At 55.8% G+C, this 23561-nt stretch overlaps 6 protein-coding genes across 6 annotated transcripts; 4 read left to right on the top strand and 2 right to left on the bottom strand.

Moving 5' to 3' along the window:
* Positions 1 to 3152: 3152 nt before the first annotated feature.
* Positions 3153 to 5261, bottom strand: C8A04DRAFT_36745 (acyl transferase/acyl hydrolase/lysophospholipase; the record flags this gene model as incomplete). The annotated part of the gene is made up of 3 exons (XM_062783628.1): positions 3153 to 4452; positions 4529 to 5093; positions 5195 to 5261. 3 exons carry the CDS (start codon positions 5259 to 5261, stop codon positions 3153 to 3155), a joined length of 1932 nt encoding a protein of 643 aa, XP_062637653.1.
* A 1313-nt stretch (positions 5262 to 6574) lies between these two features.
* On the top strand, positions 6575 to 8904 carry C8A04DRAFT_11636 (uncharacterized protein; the record flags this gene model as incomplete). Its single annotated transcript, XM_062777043.1, has 2 exons — positions 6575 to 7016; positions 7100 to 8904. 2 exons carry the CDS (start codon positions 6575 to 6577, stop codon positions 8902 to 8904), a joined length of 2247 nt encoding a protein of 748 aa, XP_062637652.1.
* Positions 8905 to 10025: 1121 nt separating this feature from the next.
* On the top strand, positions 10026 to 10524 carry C8A04DRAFT_36743 (uncharacterized protein; the record flags this gene model as incomplete). Its single annotated transcript, XM_062783627.1, has 2 exons — positions 10026 to 10324; positions 10401 to 10524. The coding sequence occupies 2 exons, from the start codon at positions 10026 to 10028 to the stop codon at positions 10522 to 10524; spliced, it is 423 nt and encodes a 140-aa protein (XP_062637651.1).
* Positions 10525 to 12692: 2168 nt separating this feature from the next.
* On the top strand, positions 12693 to 13928 carry C8A04DRAFT_11649 (uncharacterized protein; the record flags this gene model as incomplete). The annotated part of the gene is made up of 3 exons (XM_062777049.1): positions 12693 to 13301; positions 13497 to 13663; positions 13772 to 13928. 3 exons carry the CDS (start codon positions 12693 to 12695, stop codon positions 13926 to 13928), a joined length of 933 nt encoding a protein of 310 aa, XP_062637650.1.
* Positions 13929 to 14278: 350 nt separating this feature from the next.
* C8A04DRAFT_27964 (WD40-repeat-containing domain protein) lies at positions 14279 to 15968 on the bottom strand (the record flags this gene model as incomplete). Its single annotated transcript, XM_062780472.1, has 3 exons — positions 14279 to 14535; positions 14646 to 15628; positions 15694 to 15968. The coding sequence occupies 3 exons, from the start codon at positions 15966 to 15968 to the stop codon at positions 14279 to 14281; spliced, it is 1515 nt and encodes a 504-aa protein (XP_062637649.1).
* Positions 15969 to 16415: 447 nt separating this feature from the next.
* Positions 16416 to 17505, top strand: C8A04DRAFT_36740 (uncharacterized protein; the record flags this gene model as incomplete). Its single annotated transcript, XM_062783626.1, has 5 exons — positions 16416 to 16575; positions 16649 to 16873; positions 16994 to 17091; positions 17122 to 17314; positions 17414 to 17505. The coding sequence occupies 5 exons, from the start codon at positions 16416 to 16418 to the stop codon at positions 17503 to 17505; spliced, it is 768 nt and encodes a 255-aa protein (XP_062637648.1).
* Between the last annotated feature and the right edge of the window lie 6056 nt (positions 17506 to 23561).

Here is a 23561-nt window from a genome sequence, read left to right as displayed (position 1 = left end):
CCTTGGTGCTTGGTTGACTCGGTGGGTGATGACTGGAAACGGAATTCCGGGATAGACTCACCTGCCATTGGTCTTGTACTCGCAAGCGGGCTGGGGGAAACGTCTAGCACAGTTGCTGCATGGTTGCCCTTGATTACACTAATCAGGTCGTCGAAAATTAGCAGTTTGCTCCTGGATTGCAACTTTAATACAAAAAAGTAACAATTAAATAGAATAGACGCGAAAAGTAAATAAACGGGAAGAAAAGATAACTCAGACACCCAACTGCAACATACCTTCTGCTTCCTCCTCCTACATTCCCCGCACGACGTGGTCGTGCGTTCAGCACGTGGAGGCCGTGAAGCAACGGCCGAGGCCGGGGCCGGGGCCGTAGTGGCGGGCTGCATTGGTTCGGACGTTGTTGGTTTCGTTGGTAGAGCAGCCATGTTTGTTCAAAGAAGGGGTTTCTCCCGAAGCGGCCTGTATAGGCCGAACAGACAAAGTAGGTCGCGGTGGGTTGGTCGTAGGGCTGACTTATAACCGATCGAACGGGACGAGGCTCTCGGGAGCCTTGGGGGGTCGGCAGCCAGGGTAGGTGGTGGGAAGCTAACCAAGCCGGAATATGTGAGGCGTCGGGTTTGTGGTGGCTTAAGACTCCTAGGATGGGGGGTATCTGATGATATCCAGCACCGTAAAGGAGGCCTCAGATCTATTGTTGCGTCGTCCTACAACAGACAAGCCGGTCGATAGACGAAACGAGGGGAAGGGGATACGATAGGTCGCTAGGCTCCTCTCCGTTTGGACTGGTCCTTCTCAGGCTGCTCGCTGCTGGGCTGCCGACTGTTTCTGGAAACGAGAAAAGGCGGCGCTACACTGCTCCGCCCACATAGTAAGCTTAAATCTCGCCTCGGCAGTAAGGGAGGCAGGGGGTGGCCAGGTGGCTTGTTTAAATGCGGCGCAGGCCAGACGCTGCTCATGGCGAGACTAACTGGAGGACAGGGAACGAGGCATTAAGGGCTGAGAAGCTGGAGCCGAACCCGATTAGCTGGTTACGAGCATCATGCCTGGCGGGAGGAGGCTCTGCTCACGGCCCCGCGTAGGGAATCTAGTTCAGATTCTGGCTCGAGTTCGGGGTAAGTTCTAGGCTCACTTACCGACGATAACCACGGCACTTTTGCCTCGCGTGGGGTGGCGGTTCCTAGTGTATTGCTTTAATTCCCTCGCACCTCTAAAGGGTACGTGGCTCTTTTTTCTTCTTTCCCAAATTCTTTTACCCTTCTCCCGTAATCAAGATGGATGCATACCACAATAAAAGAGGGATTTCCACCAGAACCAACCGTTTGCCAAGATATCGAGGGGAAACTGGGGGCCGCAACTTGCAGGTTCTTACTATGTATGTGGTCTGATTCCGTTTGGGAATTGGGATTAAGTGTTAGACGCGACTAATGTCGCCTTTGGCTAGGCGAGTCTCGAACCGCCAGTATTAGTTAGCTAGATATTGGCAATGTTCCCCAGAGAGGAAAAAGGGCAAAATACCACGGGATGCGGCCATGGATGGACGCGAATGAGTCTATTGAAGCAGACCCCAATTTAGAGTTATTGGGAATGGACGACCACTATGCCTTAAAAGGAACCATAACCCGAGGGAATATTTTTCCAACTCACAACTCAAAGTCACGATAATGATACCTGGTCACTAAAAAAAGAATGTACCAGTCACCCGATCGAGCAATACCTGCGCGCGTGGTTGCACCAAGCCTTTTTTTCACCCGGGCCCCGCCCATCTAGCGGCTATGTGGTCCACGCAGTTGGTATCCGGGACAGTGGTAAGAAACCTGGGGTGAGAGAGGGGGGGCAACGGTCCAGAGAGTCTGGACCTCTCTCCTGAGTCTCCTCCAAGGGAACAACAAGGACAGTGGGTGATGTCGCGGAGACGGGGGTCCAGTCATGATCCAGCCCAAGCCGCCGGGGGGGACTTCGCCTCCTCTTTCCGATAGAGAAACGAGAATCAGTCAGACGTGAGACGAGCTGATCATGCGTGCATGCCACGATCGAAGAGAAAAGGAAGAACCTGGTTGCCTCGTGGGATGTGTGGTTGAGATCCCGGGAACAAGCCAATAAAACGCGAATCGAGAAAAGGAAGAGTAGAATACGTATTTTCCTGCCCCTGGCATCCTCATAGGTGGTTACCCATTTGGGGCCCAGGTTTGGAGTTCTGCTCAAGACGTGAAATGGGCGGACATGAACGGGGTCGAATTACTTCGTATTGCGCGGCTGCGGAGCGTTCGCTGATGAGAAAATAATTGGCGGCCATCCATGACTGGACAGCGTGGGGGAAGTCCCAATTCGCAGGGGCGACAATGTCGTGTACACTATTTCCTGGACCGCTTCACTTGACCCCTAAGTGGCGCTCGCCCACAGTTGGAAACAGACGATAGTTACCAGGAGCCTGGGCCACGCCGATGGGCGTTGAATTTAAAATGTCAACGTTATCAAGCGGGAAGTTTATCGAATCTCGAAAATCGAAAGCCCCCAACAAGGGTCCACCCACACGGGCCGGCCAGGCTAACAGGGCCCAGTGATTGGTTGGCTTGGCGAGGACGGGACGGAGGTTGGGTCTGGACCGGTCGGTGGAACAAAGGCTGTGTGAGCTGGTCACTGGTAGCTGGAATTCTCGTGGAAGCTGATAGTCTGAGGGGCTTACGCAAGAGGGGAGTGATGATGGGTAGGACTTGTGATTTACAGGAGTGACAGAGTATCAAGAGATCGACGAAAAAGGGAACTTTGGGCAGGGGCAAAATGACAACTCGTGCTCGGAACTTCGACCCACAACAATTATAAGAGGCGAAATTCAGTCGTGGTTTTAAAACATGGTGGTTTATTCGTAAAACAGAACGGAAACCTGGAAAACTACAACCCTCATTCACGCCCCTTTGGTATCCCCATGCAGACTGACATAACCCCCTTAGTTCAAACTCCATGCGCCTATATCCTTAGATCAAGCCTCCTTCTCTAAACCAAGGGATGGGGATATATGTTAAGAGGATGAAAGATGAAAGGAAGGGAAAAAAAAGAAGAAATCCGGGATATCATTCGTCGTGAGATCGTAAAAAAAAAAGCAGCCATGTCCCAAGACTCGAAACCCAGAGCCAGCAAGCCACCGCAAAACACAACTATGCCTTATAATTTGGCTTCCGCGCCATGTTTACTGCCGGCGGCGCGTCATCATCTAGTGGGTATGGCAGTACCGGCGCCGACGACCGCCCAGGCCCTCCTGTCCTGTTTGTTGACAAGGGTGTCTTGGGTGGTAATGGTGGCGGGACCGAGGGTGACCTCCCTGTCCGCAGTGGCGCTGGCTGCATTGGGGAGTTGTGGCTGGCGTCGTAGCGCCTGGGGTGCTCATCGGCGCTCTGTATCGCAATCTTGTCCGTCCCCGCGGCGAGGCGGTATTGTGACGGGGTGGGCGCGTTGACGACGAGGCGATCGGAGTCGTCAGCCGCACTGCTGTTGCCAGTCGTTGGGCGACTACCTGGTGGGGCTTGACCTGTTGAAACCGAAGTTGCTGGGCTGTGGTGGTGGTGTCCCGTGGGGTGTGGTCCAGCGGGAAATGGCAGCTGATTCGGCTTAGGCGACTGCCGTGGGGGCTCGCCAGAGCTCCTGGGCGAGGGCGTGGTGGCACGCACAGGTAGAGTGTCGTTCCCCGATTCGTACGATGGCCGGCTGGACGGGGTGTGGACTTGCGGGCTGGTGGGGATATCCCCGGGTAGTTCGACAGCAAGGGGTAGCGAAATCTCGGGAACCGTCTGCGCGGCTAGGTCCGGATGTGACAGACTAAGACGCTCCCAACGCTGCTTGGCGAAATGGATCTTGGCTAGCTTCGCCGACGCGCCCTGAACCATTCTTTGCTCTTCGTCCCGGGCAAGGTAGCGCCGGGTGTTGGTGCTGATATCGGCCAGGCGGTTCCACTCATTCATGCCAAATTCGCCGACGCCAACCTCGACATTCCACCGGTAATAATTCTCGATGTTGACCCCGCGTTTCGCCAGGTGCTCGCGCTCCATGAACTCGTGGACCTTCTCACAACCCTCGATCTTGGCGATCAGCTTCCGCCGTGCTTCGGCAAACTCGCCCAAGAACCCTTCGTACCACATCGACGAGTTGGCGTCGCTCCCCTTTGGCCGCTTGCCGGTTCCGACACTGATGAACACGCCGACCTCCCGACCAGGCCATTCGTTGACGACCGCCTCGTCGAGTACTGTGGGGGATGGGTTAAAGTTGCCGGCACCGTCGTCATGGAACACCGACTGCCCGATCTGGATCGGTTTGAATGCAAGGCCGATGGAACATGTTGCCCGCCCAGCCTCCCAAATAGTGCAGTCGAACTCGGGGGCGGGCTCGCGCCGCGAGTCGTAGGAGCGTAGCATGGCGGGTGCGGCGCCTTTCGCCGAGCCTTTGTACACCGCGGTAACCGCACTGAGAGCGGGCGCAAAAAAATATGTTAGCAAAACGGCCCTAGGAGTGGGTTGGCGCATGGACAGGAAATGCTCACGTCTTAGTCCGCGCCTCGCGCTCGTCATACAAGCGAGCATTCGGGCTTCCTCCGCGGGAGAATACCGGTCGGGCGTGTTGCGCAGTTGGGCTTCGCGCACTGAAGCTCAACACGCTTGCATTGCTTGTATGCCTCTTGGGATACCCCGCGCTTGACCGCGAAGCCGGGCTCATCGGATTGTTTATGCTCCCAGCCTCCGACCCATCGTTCCCCTCCTTCTCATAGACCGTATGTTCCCTCACACACTCCTTGATGGCTTCCTCCAGCTTGGTCGCCTTGAACAGCGTCGATCGATAAGGAATTCCCACAATGGTCTTGTCGGTCTCGAATACCATCCGCGTCATGCGCACGTAGAGTTCCTTGCAGGTCTCGATGTCGAGGCGCAGGCGGCCCAGCATAATAGCGATGAGCCCACCAGTACCGGTGCCGACGATTAGGTCGAAGTGGTCGCAGGGCTTGGGAATTTCGGAACGTCTTGGGGCGCGCCCCTCCATCTCGACAAAGGTGCGGTGCATGAGTTCTTGGAGGATGAGGAACATGGAGTAGCCGCGCACGCCCCCGCCATCTAGGGCATGTTAGCAGGGTCCTCTGCGGCGTTGCGCGTTCGGAAACCGCATTCAAATCATTTTTTTTCTTGAGTAGAAGATTGCAAAAAAGCCGACGCACCTAGCGACAGAATCCGCAACGGCGGACCCTTTGTCGTGTCTTTCCGTTTTAACCCTGTTGAGTCCATATCGTTCATTTGTGTGTATGTAGCTATGCCGCCGGGCGTGACGGCGATGGTGTAGTGTTCGCGACGGGCAGCCAAAACTGTCGTGGTGAGAATACCGAACCTTCCGTGGGTCCTGACGGAGGCTTTGCGATTTGATGATGTTGAGTTTGCCGCGGGGGCAGGCTTGGCAAAGGCGGCCGCCGGCTAGGGTGGTACCTAGCTCGAAGGATGGTGACGCAGGAATCTTGAGCTAAACAGGTAGCGATCAGCTACACAACCAACAGACGAAAGTCCAGGAGGCTGGGAACATTCAGGCAAGAGGAAGATGTTTGAGTGTAGGAGTTACAAAGCAGAGCAATGTGACGCGAGTCAGAACGGAAGCTCGTACAATATGTCGAGGGGCGGAAACCCGGTTCCGGGCGGCAGTCAAAGCCAAGCGAGGCAATTGTGGCGGTGTCGAAACACCGCGTCCGGGCACCCGGATTTCACGCGACGCCGACTTAGCGCTTCATAGCAGCTAATCAGGAGCCTCAGATCTCATCCGCGTCGCTGCGTGGGAAACGGAAAGACTATCGGGAGTTCCGACGAGGTGGGCCTGGCATCTGGTGCCCCACAAACCAACATTGCCGGACCCGAGGTTTGTGGGCTTCCAGGTGACAAAGTCCACTAACTAGGACTTGGGTTTCCCACTGAAATTCAAAATCCCATCATCCTCTGCTCTCGGGAGTGGCGGTCCTCTCAGCAGCGACAGGCTCGTACGCCCCTGAAACAGTGAGCAGGCCGCCAGTCGCCCGGTCACAGGGAAACGTCAGCTGGCTCTTGACCGGTCGTTGATTTGATGCCATGCGAGCAACCTCATGCCAAAAAAACAGAGCGCGGGCCGCGTTGTGGCTGTGCCTCGTGCGCAGATCATTTTGGCATTTGACTCGGGAGCTCACTAGCCACATCTAAACAAGCACAGCCATAACTAACGAGCGCACGAGCCACACCAACCAACCCAATACCCTAACCCTGACACGCTGCTTCCGGCCGGGATGTCGACTTCGTTGGACGACGTCATCGTTCTCGTGGTAACCCATGTCAAAACACCAAGATTGCAACATCAAAGCGCCTGAAGCTGCCGGCCATTGCGAATCACGAGATGGCGCACACCATGGGCGAGAAGTGACATCTCCTTCCCCGACATTTCGGGTTACTACTTTTCCCCAAAAGTACCACCAGCGATCCATTACAGAACCCATGCCGGGAGAAGAATCTGGAGCTACTTGACAATTCACGATTGGCAATTCACAGTTGACGTCAACAAATCGGGTAATTGGCGACTAATTACCACCATGTTCTCCTCCTGCTTTGGCCTTGGTAGCCACCGGCGCCGTACCGCTGAGGAAGAGCCCCTCCTCCCCCAATATGACGACGACACCTCGCGGCAGCGGCGCCTCCACCAGAAACTGCACACCTACCAGATGCTGCGTGCCCTCGCCCGTGGCTTCATGCCCTCCAATGAGCAGGCAATCGTCAACTTGCGCACCCTGTTAGCCGCGGACCTTCTCAACCCAAATCACGGCCGGGATCATCATCTAAGTGACTCGGGGCAGGCGCTAGTACATTACACCAGGCAGTGGTTGGGGCAGTTGGTGGAGTTGTTGGAGCACAAGAATGCAGGAGATCAGATCCAGGATTTTCTGTGGTATCTATCTCAAGCGAGGATAAATGTGGATATGGAAGATATCGCTGAGCGGGCGAGCAAAGCGAAAGCGAAGGCTGACACGGTTGCCGGTACGTACTCGTAGGAATATAGTAGATCGTAGCGCGCCGAGTTTGTGGGGAGAGGGTATTATGCTGACGCGATGGGGATTAAGTCTACAGTGGCCTCCGGACAGTCGGCTCTCTATTGCTTACCAACTCTGACTTCCGCCTTTTTCTCGGCGACCTTGACGTCGTGACCCGCGAAGTCTTCAAAGATACGGCTTTTGCGCTATCCAGAGCCTCTCAGGAAGCCGGCGAGCGTCTCGAGCCCTCTACCGATGAACAGGCTGCGGCAAAAGGCAATGGATTGCCCAAGACGCCTACGGCGCAGGACTTGGCCGACCAGACCGAGGAGGTCTCGGACGTGTTGAACACGGCCGCTTCAACGGTTGCTAACGAGACTGGAGAGAGCGTGCTACAGAGGCTGGATGGTGCAGAGGGGGATACCATGGCTCGCCGGCTCCAACATGCCGTCGTGAACTTACGTCAACGACGAGACTATTCCGATTCGGTTTCGACGCTCTCGCTGCTGTTCAAGCGCTACGCCATGGCGTACTCTCGCGTCATCCGCGACACGGTGGACACGGCTGAGGAGGATGTAAACCGCAACCCGGAGACCGACCGGGCGTTGCGGAACTTATGGATGTTTGTCCGCTCATTTGGTGAAGCCAAGGAGTGGGAGGAACTGGAGAGGCGGGCACAGGCGGTCGTGGAGCATAGTCGCGATGACCCTGAGTTTGAGGACCTCGTGGGCAAACTAGGCGATGCCTTCCAAGAGATGTTTACGGATCCTGCCTTTTTTGACCACGCCGAAGAGCGCTTTCAGGAACTCCGAGACAAATCCAAAGCGTTGTCGTCCCACTCGTCTCTACGCGACGATGTCGACGGCCTGCTCTCTCAGCTACAGTCGACGTTCAACTCGATGCTCCGAGACCAGGATGTGGCCAAGCTCATCAAGACGTCAATTACCATCAGCAGGATTTTGTCGCCAAAACACCACTATGCCAACACCGAACTCCTCGAAGACTCGATCAATGTGTTTGCCCCGCTGGTGATCCAAGCCGTCAACTACATCCCCATACCACGAGTTGAGGTGTCCACGCCACACGTTGACCTCCTGCTCGAGAATCTGGTTTTGGAGCCCGGTATCACGATCAACCATACTTCCTTCTTCCCCTACAAGCTCCGCGTGGAGACACTCAACGACATTGAGATCCGCAAGGCCCGGTTCCGGACGACCTCCGCGATGCGAACACTCATGCGCGTCCGCATTGACGGCCTCTCCATTCGCGGTGAAGACATTGGGTTTTGGCTGCGCGCGCACTCGGGTCTTCTCCGCGTCGCCGACGAGGGGATCGCGTCTTTCGCCCTCGATGAACGCGGTCTCGACATCCAGCTCGACATCGAAGTCGGCCGCGACCGGCTCGAGAAGATTCTCACGCTCCGCGCGGTCAAAGTCCATATCCACAAGCTCAACTGGACCCTCCGCCGCAGCAAGTTCAGCCTCTTCGCCTGGCTTCTCAAACCCTTGCTCACACCCCTCATCCGGATCACCTTGGAATCCAAGATTGCATCCGCTCTCGCTGACGCCCTGCACTTTGCCAACCGCGAATTGATCTATGCGCGGGAACGCCTGCGCGCCACGCGCATCGCCGACCCGGACGATCTCAAGACCTTTTTCCAGGCCGTCCTTGCGCGGCTGACTCCTGCGGATGATCCAGATCTCTATACTCGTATTGGGGTGGACGAGCCTGGAAGGGGGACAACTGGGGGTGATGTGTTTGAGGGGGTGTATGCACCGGGGAGTATAGTCAAGGTATGGCGGGAGGAAGCAGCGCGAGCACCGCAGAGAATAAGGGAGGGTGAAGAAGAAGGGTGGAGGAATGCCGTTTTTGATGTGCAAACGGTACCTATGTAAGGGGGCCGTGTTTACTCGCGGTAGTACTCTAAGTTGGTTGCGCAACGGGGCCTGTGCGAATACACACAGGCGGTACGAACCTCCATGGATTGTTGTTGGCCCCTTTCCACTCCCTCCTTTTGTTTCCCTTGACGACCCGTTTGCCCTCCCAAACGCCCAGTAACAACGCTTATGTGAGTGATTACCCAATCCCACATCCAAGCAGGATTGATCCAGCCGTTCCTGTTCTGTGCCGTCCAGAAACCTTCGACAAAGTAACACCTCCAATGCCCACAAACTAACCACCGGTAGCATGGCCCCGTTTTGGGCCATCGCGGTGATGCAACACCCCAGGCCCGGTCTACCGACCCCCTTTTTGGCCGCTACCCATGACACCACCCATGAGATTTCCGGTTGATGCTAACAATACCTTATTGTTCCAGGAGCGGCGCAGGCAGCCAACCTTAATTGGGACGGAATGTTTGTTGATCCTTTTCCGGCATGTGTTGGTGCGGCACGACACGACGTGTAACGGCGGGCTCGGCCACGCGACCACGCGGCCAGGTGTGGAACTCGAAGAGGTTCCGCAAAGGAAGATGGAACAAAGAAAAATGAAGGAAAAAAACATGGGCCAGGAAAATGGTCGGCCGTGGCCCCCAACGTGTTGGAGGTATGTGCCGGGCTCACAGTCTTGACGCATCGTTGGTTTAGGAGAGAAACAAGCGATAAGGCCGCGGGTCGTTATTCGCACGACCACCCTCACACACACTCAACTGCCACATACCGATTCCGAGCACATATACTAAGTGCACGTAGGAGCGAAGATGGAACATAGACGTAGCAGCAAGGACATGGTATGAATCTTGATTTTTGGGTCGCGCGAGCTGGCCAGGCTAATTGGCTAGTTAGTTGAATCACGTTTGGGCGTTGGTGCCAGTTATGAAACCTAGTATTTAAAGCAAGCTCATTCTCCTATTCTCCCTTTGCGATACCCTATGCAAGTTTGATACTTTACTGTCTACCAAGAGTCCTCGCCGTTTAGAAGGCACCAACATTACACTCGACGCAGATACCAACATACAAGATATCAACAACCAAGCACATAACAACTTAGCGAGAACGAACACCAAACCTTCGTCACCATGCAGCTCATCGACATTTTCACCCTTCTCGTGCGGCTCGCCGAGCTTGCCTTCGCCGCGGTCGTTGCGGGCCTCAACGGCGAGTACCTGCGCGCAACGCGGGCCACCGACTCATGGCTGCTCGGCCGGCAGATCTACACCGAAGTGATTGCGGTCTTTGCGATGGTTACGGCGCTCTTCTTCCTGATTCCCCTTCAGGCCTACGCCCATATCCTCCGCTGGCCGGCGGATCTTGTGCTGAGCGCCGCGTGGTTTGTGGCGTTCGGGCTGCTAGTGGATTGGGTCGGTGACAGCTGCGGGTGAGTATTTCCAGAAACCCAACAAGTAGACTGTCTGTCTTAGGGACGGGCATTGCTGACAGGTTGGCTCGTATAGCAATGTCTTTGACTGGAACACCATCTCCTTCCGCGGCGCGGCGTCGTGCTCGCAGGTCAAGGCGACTATTGCGTTTTCGTTCTTGAGCGCCCTCTTCTGGCTCACGAGCGCCATCATGGGGTAAGTCTTGGGTGTCCTTTCGCTTCGGAATCTCAAGATCGTACGAGGGTATGGCATACTAACAGATGAACAGCCTCTACTTCATCCGTCGTAAAGGTCCCCGTCGCGGCCAGCGCGGCCAGGGCCAGCGCGGTGGCGGCGGCTACGGTGGCTATGGTGGGCGCGTTTAAGCGACAAACAATTACATCGGCGATATTCCTCGCCTAGGCTCTTCGCTAGCCTTCTTCATTTGCACCGCCAGCGATGTGTTCCAGCTAACCTATATTTCATCACGATACCCCCTTTCTCTCTCTATCGCCATGCGTGGACTTTTATCCCCATATTGTTATATCCGCCGTTAGCTTTCGGCCTGCGTGTCTTACTTTTGTACCATCTCGGATACGGTTCTCAGGGTTGCTTTGTTAGAGTCAGATCTATTTTCTGTCGAGCGCCCATAATGTTGTTGTAGGATAAGGAGTCAGGTCACTTAATGGGCTTTTCCTTTTTATTGTATACCCGAAAAAAAACGGTTAGGGTCAAATAAAGTTCATCTGCAAGGACTACGTGCAGTGCATTCGCACACAAGCTCCTAGGTACCTACCTACCTAGCTCCCCTCCATAAAAGTGTGCCTGAAGCTCGAAACGACCCTGGAGGCCGCTTCCTGTCAGCAACAAGGACCAACACCAGATTTGACACACGCGAAAACGCAACATCGCTGGATCCCTAAAGTGTGAAATAATACCCAGTCTCCCAGTCTCCTACTCGCGCGACTCGAGCCAGTCCAACCAAAGCTACGTTTTACAGTTGCAGCTGCGAGGTCAAGTTCCCTCCGAAATCGTGGGGTTAGGGTTCAAATCGATGACGTCACTCCCCTCCCAAGAAACGGCCTCGATTTGGTGGGGCTATATGGTAAATCAAGGGCGTTGATTGGGTGCTTTCCAGAACACCGATGGGAACGACTCGTAACGATGTCAGCTCGTCAGTTGCTCGCTTCGGAATATTCCGTGCTCGTTTCAACCGCCGATAAACTCGGTACACTAGGCTGATGGGCTGCCTCATTGCAATTCCCGTGGACGGTGGACGTGGCACTAAGGTGATGAGGGACGGGATAACGGTGTTAGTGTAGTGTAAGTGTAGCAGGGCGGGCGCGATCTTTAGCTGATTGCGGGGTTTCCGGGTAGATCCACGATCCTTGGTAGTAGTGTGGCGCAAGCATGCGGGCACCGAACGACGCAAGCTGAGCCCAAAGGAAAAAGCAGGGCAGCCACAGCTCTCATCGTATCCGATCGATTCGATTAGCCCGACCACGCCCGGTGAGTGGAAGAAGAGCTGAGAGAAGCTTGTTCGCTTGGCCGTAAGTGTCGAACGGATCCAATAAGCATACAGAGGAAACCGCAGTAGCTCCAACGGTTCCACACCCCTTGAGCAAACTCACGCAAGTCACGTCACTAGCCACACACACATCCCTGCTTCTTGCGCGAGCTCCTCCTTCCTGCTTAAACCCCTTAATGACGCCTACTCTTGTGAACATCACACAAGGCATGGAGGCGGACAAGTCTCGGGTCTCCACCTGGGACAGCTCCAAGCTCAAGGATTGGCGGCCGCCCTGAGGTGTTCTCGGCCGTCCCGTATGCTATGATCGCATCAACGGGGCGACGGTGACGTCGATGAGGTAATGGGCCGCCCCAAAAATAACGCGGACTCTCCCTTTTAGTTGTGGGGAGCTAGTCGGGCTAGTCACGCTAGTGCAGCGTAAAGCCACAGCTCTACTAGGTATGTGAGGGTGTGCGACAAGTACGTGAGTTGTGAGCTAGTCCTGCCAAGTCAACCAGTGGGAACCGCGCTTTGACGACACGGGATGAAGCTTGAACGACTCCTGGACGGAAGCGGACGAGGAGTACGTACCGTACCACGCAGCTAGCTGCACCTGAGGAAACTGGGCCCAGATGATGCCATTGACGCCATGGCTAACGAGTCAACCGCAATGCCCCCTCTCCCAAGATGGATGGGGGACTTGAAGGTGGTCTGGGGGATATAAGAAGTCCCCTTGGCCCCTTTGACAGATGTGAACAATATCCCTTCATCAACACAAACCACCACGATCAGGAACACAGCTCAAATCCACACCCAAGAATCTTTCAATAATACCCCATACCCACATTGAACACAAAACCATATCACAACTACCCATCATGTCCGGCATCGTCAACAAGATCAAGGAGGCTGTCCACAGCGATAGCAAGTCACACGGCTCTAGTGCCCCTGAAGGCACCCACGGCCCCCACGGCTCGCGCATCGCTAACGCTGCCGACCCCCGGGTCGACTCGGACCTCGACAACCGTGGCTCAGGACGCACCGCCGGCCAGGGCGAGTACGGTTCGTCCGGCATCGGCGGTGCTGGCCGCACTGCCGGTCAGTACGGCGAGTCTGGTACCGGTGAGTATGGCAGCAGCACAACCGGTACCGGTGCGGGAGAGTACGGCACTAGCCGTACTGCGGGACAGACCACCGGCGAGTATGGTAGCAGCACAACTGGTACTGGTGCGGGCGAATACGGTTCTAGCCGCACTACGGGTGCGGGCGAGTACGGCACTGGCCGCACTGCGGGACAGACAACTGGCGAGTACGGTAGCAGCACAACCGGTACTGGTGCGGGCGAGTATGGCTCTAGCCGCACCACAGGTACCGATGAGTACGGCACTGGCCGCACTGCTGGCCGCGGCGAGTATGGCTCCTCCGGCGTTTCGGAAGGCACCCATGGACCCCACAGCAGCCGCCTAGCCAACGCGGCCGACCCCCGCGTCGACTCTGACTTAGACAACTCCCGCACGTTTGGCACGGGTGCCTCGTCTGGCGGTCGTGACACAAGCAGCTACGGCACCGGTACCACCGGTACCACCGGTGGCTACACAGCAGGCGAGACGGGCTCATATGGCACGGGCAACACCAGAAACACCGGCAACACCGACCGCTACGGCTCTGGTGGTGATGACGAGTCGGGCGCCTACGGCTCTTCGGGCGCTGGGGGCCTCGGCTCCTCCGGCCCTGGCCCGGCCTCCAGGACGGCAGGCCCACACAAGAGCGACCTCGCCAACAAGCTCGACCCACGAGTCGACTCGGACCTCGATAACTCGCGCACCGTGGGCGGCAACAGGACCTATGAGTAAGTAGGTATGTCTGTCCCCTGTCCTTCCGGGAACAGCGATTACCCGCCCTTTTCTTTTCTCCCGTGCCAAAAGAAGAGATCCAAGATGTTAACGCAACAATATAGAGGAGTCAACCGGGACCCAACCGACGCAGCGCAGGTGCCGCCGTCGGTGCTGAAGAAGCACGTCGGCGACCCATCAATTGAGCACGATGACGCCGGGCACCATCGCGAGAGGCGCCACAGCATCAAGACGCATCAGGAAAATTTCCGTGGGGTCTGATTGAATGCTGGAGGATATTTGGGTCTGAGGACATCTTCTTGTAACGACTAGTTATGAAAGCAGTTTTTTATTGTCATGTTCTCACATTTAATGAGCTTTGTCGTCAAACGGGACTCGAACTCAAGGCCTGTATGAGTAATAGATACTACGGCCGTAGGAGGCTAATATGCCCCAATGAATCTCACTGTCAAAAAGATAATTGAATTGAGACTCCGGGCTAACAATTGTTCAAAATTATTCGTCGTTTGTTGGTGAAGGAACCTTCCCTGTCAGGGAGGGGCTTTGGCAAGTTGTGTATCGAAGCAGGTAATCCCTCCGGCCGTTTGTTGGTTTGGTAGTCCTCGAACTTGTCAAGAAAATGTGACCTTTCGCCCCATCAAACTCTGAAACGCGTCATCTATTGCCTTTCTCTTTTTCGTCTTTTCCGCTTCATCGCGCTGGTCGATGGTCTGGTCGTCCGTAGCTTCGATGTGGGTGCCTTCAAGCTCGGGCAACCATGCCCGTATCTGGCCGTCAAGGTGGCCGCTGAAGAGCCCACCAGCAGCATTGTTGCCGCCCATGGCTACGCCGCTGGAACTACCACTACCGCCCGCTGCGCGCCAGGCGACTGTTAGATGTCAGTCAAAGGTCAAACTTAGAAAAGATAGAAAATGAAAGTTGAGATAAGTGCCCGCCCTGCCCGGCTAAAACATCCCACAAGCCTAAATGTGTACTTACCACTTGTAACTCTGTTTTTCACCGTCCTCTCACCGCGCTGCGTCCCCACAGCCGCGACCGTCGGACCCATCCCTCGTAGTCTTGTCACCACATTCCCCTCATGTAACTCCATCACCAATATCTCAGACTCGTTCGGGAAAAACAACAGCTCGCTCCCGGGGGGCGTCAAGCCCATGGGTGACACAAACATGGGGATTGTAGCTACACCGGCCCCAGCCATCTGACCGGAGTTACGAATACTCGGGCCGAAGCTGGCGAGCGTGTTAGCGCCTGTGGCGGTGTCCCACACGCGAATCCGGCGGTCGTGTCCAGTCGAGATGAGGTAGGCACCATCGTCGGTCCAGGTCAGCCCGTTGACGGGACCGGCGTGAGCTTTGGCTGTGAGCTGGGGGTAGCGAGGTTGTTGGGAGAGTTTATCGTCGACTAGGCCGATGGTGTCCTCGTGGTCGAGTAAAGCGATGAGACCGTTGGATTTCCGCACATCCCAGATCCGCACCGCGCCGTCCACCGAGCCGCTAGCGAGAACATGTTCGTGGACGGGTGACCAGGCCACGGCCAGGGTAGCACCGGCGGACCCGCCTATCTGGCCTGGGGAAACTAAAGACTGCACGGCGGACGAAGACCGGAGGTCGACGAGACGGACGGCCGGGTGCTGGGTGCCGCAGGCAACGAGAAGGTGGGCGGCCACGGGGGACATGGCGTGTGTGTAGACCCGCGCGCCGAGGGTGAAGGAGCCGGAGACCGAGGCACGCTGGGTGTCCCAGAGTTTGAGTGTCTGATCGTGGGAGCAGGAGAGGAAAGCGGCGCTGTCGAACGGGTAGAAAGACAGGTGGGTTATGCCAAAACGGTGGGCGGATGTGTCACTGGGGGTAGCCGCGCGGGAGATGGCCGCAACGGGCTGGAAGACGTGGGAGCGTGATGGGTTCGCGCATTGTTCCAGATCCCAGAGCTTGATAGTTGCATCGGTGCCGCCAGATACCAGGCTAATTTACAACGTTAGAACATAGAATCGTAAGATGGCAAAAAAACCCCTATCCCTATGACTTACATGCGGCCATCAAAACGTTCGACGGCTAAGGCGCTCACGCCAGCCTGATGCGCCCAGCGGCACGTTTTAGTCTTATCATTCCCACCATTCCCACCCTCGCTCCGCCCACTCGTTTGACTCGCTTGACTTAGAGACTCGCCCGCAGCACGCTCCCCACCATCAAAACGGAAGCGAGAGGCCGCGGCGAAAGAACGTAGCAGCGCAGTCGTCTGGACGCGGGCAAACTCATTAGGCCCGACACGGCCTACCGACCGCTCTAGCAAGAGCGAGTTCATGCCATTGATCCGAGTTCTGGTCAATAGCTATACATTAGCGATGGTTGGTGACGATGGTGACGGTGGTTGAGATGGAAGTTGGTGATGGCAAGTTGTGGTGGTGAGGGGAGGTTTAGTGGGCCCGCAACGGACGCCCACCAACAACAGCCTGGAAACCCTGGCCACTGGAAACTCTCACCAAACCTCGATTCATCAGCGACAGAATTTTACAGCAGGCATCAAACCACCATTCCACTAGATAATTGCCAGTTGTTTACAGTAACCTCTGCATAGTCCCTGTTCTACTATGAGCCGCATAATTTTTCGATTTGTTGATTATTTTACATTATTCGCACCTGGCTGAAAAGTCGACCAGTTTTCTTGGACAATCCACCTTCACGATTTCCTTCACACGAGATATCCATCCCACAAAACATCACCGAGTTGCGTTTTCACACGCCAGACATCATGGACTCACCTTCAGAATCAACGAATCTCAAATCGGAGGAGAGCCCACAACCACCATCACCAACATCCTCAGACCCACCTCCATCAAACGGGTCGTCTACTACAACTGACCCTAAGAGACTGCGTGGTCGCGACGCCAACGTCTACGATGCCGTTGCTGGTTTGTCCCACCTCGACCCCCCCCCCCTAATATCATAAAATCAGAACAGTAAGCTGCTAACACCCCCGCCCAGGCCGTATCACCTTGAATAACGCCCTCAGGGACGCCGACGATCCGATCAGTCTCAGCTCTCGTCGTCGGCGCACCTCCGCGGGCCGCCACCACTCGGCAAGGAACGCTAAGCTAGCCCCCGAAGAGGCGCTCTTTCGTAGGAAGCATGCTCCTGCAAGATATGCAGAATACGATATCTACTGGGCGAGCGATGATCTGCCCAGCCGTGGCGGGGGGCGCGATGATAGTGCTACTCCTGTTGCTGCTGGCGGTGATTCTGGAAGTGCTGGCGGTGATTCTGGAAGTGCTGGCGGTGATTCTGGAAGTGCTGGCGTGGGTATTGGAAACGATAATAGAGATAAGCAAGGGCGCCGCCATCACCCCCTCCCGGACAGCGACTTACTGCGCTCCGTACATTGGTACGCGAGCCACTTCTACGAGGCCACCGCCCTCCGCCTGGGAGGGGTAGGCGATCGAGAGGGGCAAGAAGGAGAGAATCGCGGTGGCCGAAACCGCTGCTTCGTCGGCTCGCGACTTGTTGATGAGCGAAGCATGGACGAGACCGCCCTACTGGCATTTGGCGTGTTGTTGGAGGAAGCCGGGCGTGCGGCGCTAGGGACGAGGGGGGATACCGTATTCACGGAGGCGTCGATGGAGCATGGAAATAAGGGACCGGCCGCGGTGGCGGGTAGGTTGGGGTCGGAGCCGGGGTTTGGGCTGGGACCCGGACCCGACACTGGAGCTGGTACGAGCATCAGGTTTGGGGCTGGGCAAGAAAATGTGGAAGGCATCGTCGATCAAGCAACACCGCCTGGTTCACGGCGTGACCGAGAGCCGAAGCGGAGGAAAGTGGCGAAACAGGAGCAGATTGGGGACTGATGAGCCCTGACCAAACCTTGGAACAGGAGAACAGTCTGACGATGTGATTGCTCGGCAGCTCAGGCAACTGCACAAACCGCTCACGATGTTCCCTCGTGACTCAACCAAGCCTTGGGAAGATTTGATCTTCTGGTCAGACCCATGCCATGAGTGAGGAGAGAGCAGGGGAACGAGCTCGATGATCGGAGCTTCCTGGGCCCATGATTTCGGCCCAAAACCCCGCCGGGCATCGTTTCCTAATGTTTGCCACAGGACGGCCAGAAAATCGACAAACGAGCCGCAAACTCCAGGAACATCAACAGCTGATCGTGGGGCAGGTGTCCTGTTTGAGCCTTCGATCCCTCCCACTGATAGCTTCTCCGCAAGTTCCCCGTCAAGACGACCCATATACTTTGTAGTTTATGTGTATCGGGAAGGAGAGCAACCGTTCGGAGCGTGTTCAGCCTCCTCACGGCCCGAACTCTCGGCTTTGTTACAAAATTGCCTGGTTGTCTCGGGGGTGGTATCGTCCATCATTTTATGCGCACCCGAGGACACCATGTACATACAAGTACCGGTTTATCCTTGCCAGAACACGGCAAGAGCACTTGTCTCTTTTCTTTAGATCGCCATCCAATCATCAAAACCCCTGAACCCCTCCCATGACAGCCCTTCACTCATGAATTTGGCTCGCACAGTGTTGAGCAATAACACGTTCGGAAATATCCTATCTTGAGTTCCCCCCCGAGCTACCTGGCTTCCCTAGGCTGCGAAACCGAGAGACCGACCGACCGGCCGGCCGGCCGGCCGACCCACCTCCTTCCTCTGGATTTGTGTGACGGAGGCCCGAGCAGAGGTGTGGCCACTGAGAGCGCAGAAGGCAAGACACGGGGGTATCGAAAGTTTATCCTGAAGTTCTGCTCCTGCCTTTTTCAGCCTCTCTTGTCCGTCCCCTGCGGCGATTTGTGATTCTCGAGGGCAGGGAATAAGCTCCAAATGGAGATTCAAGTATTTGGGTTGTTGGAGAAAAGAAATACAGTGCAAGTAGCCACACGGTATTTGCTCTATTCCGCTGTTTCTTCAGGAAACTCTTTGTACAGTAGCGTACAGCTCGAGCAAAGACCAGGCTCTTGATCCTCGCTGGCCCTCCATAGCAAGTTTTCGACTGGTTGAAGAGGCATCACTTTGCCATTGGCAGAACCAAGTTGGGGTGAGTGACGGTGATGACGATGCCGCAGGCCCCTCATCTCGCCTTATTAAACGAAATAATGAACGTTCGGCTCAGTCGCGTGCGACGCACGTTTTTGTCTTACACAGTACATTCTCTCCTTACGTGGACACTGCTTTCCATGCCGTGGCATGTTCCATTCTCCCTTCCATGTGATTCCTTCCATCATTTTATACTACTCCGTACACTACGTAGTACACTCTGGACGTCTTTTCGGGATCTAGCCCAGCCGGCATGATTGATGGAGAACTCGACTTTTTAAAAAAGGAACGCTACATAGTAATAAAACCAAGAAGGATGGATGGACATCGCCAGTCCCCGTCCTGCACCATCCGCATCTTGTCCACGACCACGTGAGAGCCGAACCGTCCGGGGTAGGCCCCCATCCCGTGCGTAGTGTATTTTGCGCCTGACCAGGCCGTTTCCCGCTCTTGGAGAGTCCGAATCAATCAATGGCACTCCATGCTGGGTCTTTCGCGCCCTGACAGTGGCACCTAACTTAACTTTAACGTTACCGTTACTTCGTACCCTAGTGTACGGCTCCGTGGGCCCCCCAGGTTTTGACCCGCCAGCGGCGATCGGAAGAGGCCGTCGGGCAACCAAACTGGAAGGAACGCCTGCCTGCGACTGTGCCGGTGAGGTCCCATCCCATTAAATTCTTGGTTCGCCGGCCGCATGGATGTTTCATGGCTCACCAATGGCCGGATCTCCCCAAACAGAGGTCACCGGTTGTCGTTTGAAAGCGTGGGGGGCAGGGGGAGGGGGGCAAACGAAGAAGAGAGAGCGGGAAAATCATGCGGCCTTCGCCCGAGCCCCCGGTCTCATTTCGGAGCCGAACGTGCCTAATAAGAATTTTGCACAACTTTCTTGCCATTTTTTGAGTTTTGGGAAACCGGCCAGCGCCATTCCGGATATTGTAGAGTTGATCGGTCTTGCATGGTCTCAGCGCGGTGGGAAAACGTGGCGTGAGACAACAACGGCGCGAGCTGCCGATCTCTTTCAACTGCGTCCACGGAGGAATCACACAAACGGTTGTTGGAGGAGTTGCGGGATGTCTTGCTTGTGATGAGTCCGTGACGAGGGAATTGGGAGACATGGAGACAGCTGGGTTCATGAGGGGGAGTTCATCGAAAAAAAGACAACCTGCGCAGAAACTAGGCGCGAGAGTGGGGGTCGGCGTCCCGCGTTCCCAAAAAAAAGTTCGCCATTCTGGGTAAGTTATCAAATCCACGCACGGGTCAATCGGCTGGCGTTGCCTGTTTCCAAGCATCCGGATCTTTCCTGCATTTGCTGGGACGAGACTCCCATGTTCTCGCCGACTGATTGGCTGGCCACCTTTGGCCGCTTCGGCGGATTCGTTGGAGAACTCACTTGGTGACATCGGGGCTGTCCCATGCCCATGTCCATGGATCGGCCGCTAACCTTGGTGAGTTCGGAGTTGCGAGGTGAGCAGTGTCGTTCTTTTGAGTGGTGAAACCCAAGATTGATGAACTTGAATGGGAAGGAGGACTGATTGTCCACGAACTATTCGTACGAAGGTAGTGTATACTGACACTGGCTTAACTGGACACTGGACGCTGCAGAGCCTCGGTTGGGAGTGGCGTTGTTTGCTTGGATGAGTGGATGATGGCCGCCCCTCCGGCCCCAGGGTATGGAAGTGTTTTTTTTTTTTTTGCCTGTCTCGGTCAGCGGTGAGAACTGAGAAGGCACGCCGGCGGCTTGTTGTTGGGAAGAAAGGTCAGAGACTCAGAGCTCAGGCACACCATTCGCTTGACATTGCCCGACTGTCTGGAACGGGCCTGAACGGCTCAAACGGCTAGCCGAAGAGCCCAGCGTTGTCCCCGATGGCACCCCACCAAATCCTGACCATGTCTCGTTTCGAGATGCACTCACACACCATTAAACCAATTTCTTGGACGCGTTTGACTCCATCTATCATCACCCACAATCACTTCTTGAACTGCATTCTCTACCGTCGGGACATACGAGGCGACACTAATGCAGTGTGGAACGAGGATCCAAGAATATTCCCACTCGTTCGATGGAGTGTTCTCCTCATTCAACCACTTTCTCCTTCTCAATTTCTTGCTTTTTCATTTACCGAACACACCCCACAAAGTCTCAGTCACCATGGCCAATTCGAGCAATGGGGCACTCGGGAGAATCAATGATGTGCGTGCCCCATGTCGGGAAAGATTCGATCTCACGGATGGGAGAGAAGGGGTGCGACCAAGGGAAAGAAGAAGAAGAAAAAAGAGAGGACTCGTCTTCGAACCTCGTGGTCGGCGACTTGGCGATTCATCATTCGGAGGTAACGAATCAGTGTAGGGGTTTGTTCCTTTCGCACAGCCCCAAGGCGGCGCGTGGGGACCTGGCCGTCAGGTCGACGGTTGTTGATTTGTCGGTACCTTGTGGTACTCATTTGTGAGGTTTGGGCTTCTCGGAGCACGGTGCGGAAAGAAATCCCCGCTCCACGGTTCAAATGGGGTCACACTGTTAAAGTGGGGCATCAACACCACTGTGCCGCTCTCTCGCCTTGGAGAGGCGCCAGGAAAACAGTGCTCCAATCTTCTGGTTTCCCACGAGCGACGGGCAGTTCTTGGAGTGTACCCACAGGTGTGGACGGTTCGAGAACGAGGGACTGCTCGTTGCCGGGCCTCATGCCGCGCAGACATCAGACCTCACCGGCCCCATGGACTCGGTTTCGTGGGATCGGGCTGCTAGTTTCCAATCTTGGCTAGGGGGGAAGATATGTGGGTGTTGATATTTGCGAGCATTCCCATCTTTTCTTCGGGGCGAGCCATCCTCGCTCGGTAGGGGCCGGGCACAACTCCCTTCTCACTCTGTTGACCATACCGTTGCCCAGTTTGTGTTGTCACCCAACCACCCCGCTCACCCAAAGCGGGGAGAGGGGGGTTGATGATCATCAACGGCAAAGGACGAGGAGTTGGATGAATGGGCAGCCCTGGGAGAGCTTGCTTGAGCTCTGCGCGGGAATCCTAGTTCTGTTCCCGGAAGACAGTAGTGTATCCCGAGGGAGGAAAGGTAGGCTCGAAATAGGGTAAAGGCAGTCTGTGTGACCTCCATCGCGGGTTGGCGGGCAAACCAGGCTGGGTGATTGTTGATGATAGCGAGCGACGGCTGGGCTGACAGCTCGTAACGTTGTGGATGTCACAAGTTTGGATGCTACCCACGCCCATTCCTCTTCGAGCCGAGCCTGGCGCTTGGCGCCCCCAAGGTGGAGAGCTTCCCCTCCACTGGCGTTGCGTGCCACACGCCTGGGGCACCATCCACGCGAGCCAATCGGTGGTGGATGAGGGTGCGAAAGACAGAAGCATTTCAAGTGAACTGGTCTGTTTGCCAGAAGAAATAACTTAAGAGAAGGTGAGAAAATACCATTTGAGGAAGTTCTTGACGGGCCTCACGGTGCCGGGATTTGTACAGTAAGTACTTTCACCCTTCGTAGCAGCTCATCTACCGTCATACGATGGGCGAATACTCGGTTCGATGATTTCCGTTTGGCACGGCTGAGGAGCGACCCGTCAGCCTCTCCCATCCCCACGATTGCCCAACCCCCACCAGGATAATGAGCAGGTGCCTCCTGCCCTCCGGCCGCGGACCATCAAAGAGCATGATGTGTACCGTAGTAGTTCCCTTTCGTACCGTAACTAACTTACGGACCAGGCACACCAGACGCTCGTTTTGCTTCCCGATGGGTCTTTTTAATTTTTTCCATCTGAGGTGGTCGTGTTCTCTTATCCGAGCAAACGGAGCAACAACCAGGTCCAGCTTACAACAGTGAGGCGAGAAAAGAAAAGGCGAGGAGAGGAAAAAGAACCAAAAAAGAAAGAATGCCCCAGGAAACCCAACGCGAACCGTGTCAATGCCGCGTTCTCAGCTCGCCCATTCGTCTAGGGCCCAAGCAGCAGGGGCCGCCTTTCTCGAAAGAGAATAGTAAGAGAGCGGAGAGGGAATCGTGCTTTCCCAAATTTGAAATCTCCCAACATCGGACGGGCGACCCACTGAATCTCCCATTTCTGATTGCTCAGAACGACCCCGTGGTGTCCCCACTGACCTGGTTCGGCCCAAGTTCCAGTGGACCCCCAAGGACCCTTTGGGGACTTGCTTGGGTTCGGCACGGCTGATGACCTGAGCCCAGGCTGAGGAGCGTCTTTCCAGGTTCATTTCCTCAAAATTTGGGAATGTTTTCTCGCCCACCACTGCCCACCTAGCCCCAAACACCGCCTGACCTGCACTGAGCACGCTTGCTCCTCGTCGTTCGCACGCGACTGGTCCTGTCGCACGACGCCGCCTGGCAGGTTTCGCGCACACGCACATGTGCGTACACGCTCACGTTCCCCTCATTGCGCGGTCTGATACGTCGAGACGGGAAGCTGTATTTTCCGTCATCTTTTTTTCTTCTCCGATTTCTTTGCCGCCTGTCCTGTCGGGTGCCCAGGATTGGGAGTTGGGACTGTCCACCTGTCCTTGCCTTTCCGCTGCCGAGCTACCGAAGCCCGTCCCGTTCCCTTGGGCCTCGAGCGCCTTCACTACCGATTCCAGCATATCCCGGCCGTATTGGACCTTAGGCTGGACCAAGCTTCTCACTAGTATTTTTGCTTGTCCTCCTCCCCACCTCGCCTACATACACTACTACTGCCTACTCCAAATCGCGACCACACACAACGCAACACAGGCCACACCGGCCACACCCCCCATTTCCCCGTTGCTGCCCGACATAGCAAGAGAGCGGCAACCTGGAACACCGCTAGCGACGGGCTTCCTCGGGCCCCCTCGTCAGGGCTCCTCCACTTATCGTCACCTTTCCGCCCGGCCCGGTCCTGCGGCT

The sequence above is a fragment of the Dichotomopilus funicola genome (genome assembly GCF_033296635.1).
Source record: "Dichotomopilus funicola strain CBS 141.50 unplaced genomic scaffold C8A04scaffold_25, whole genome shotgun sequence".
Lineage (NCBI taxonomy): Eukaryota > Fungi > Ascomycota > Sordariomycetes > Sordariales > Chaetomiaceae > Dichotomopilus > Dichotomopilus funicola.
Note: the sequence above shows the minus strand (reverse complement) of the source record. Positions and strands in the feature narration are given on the sequence as shown.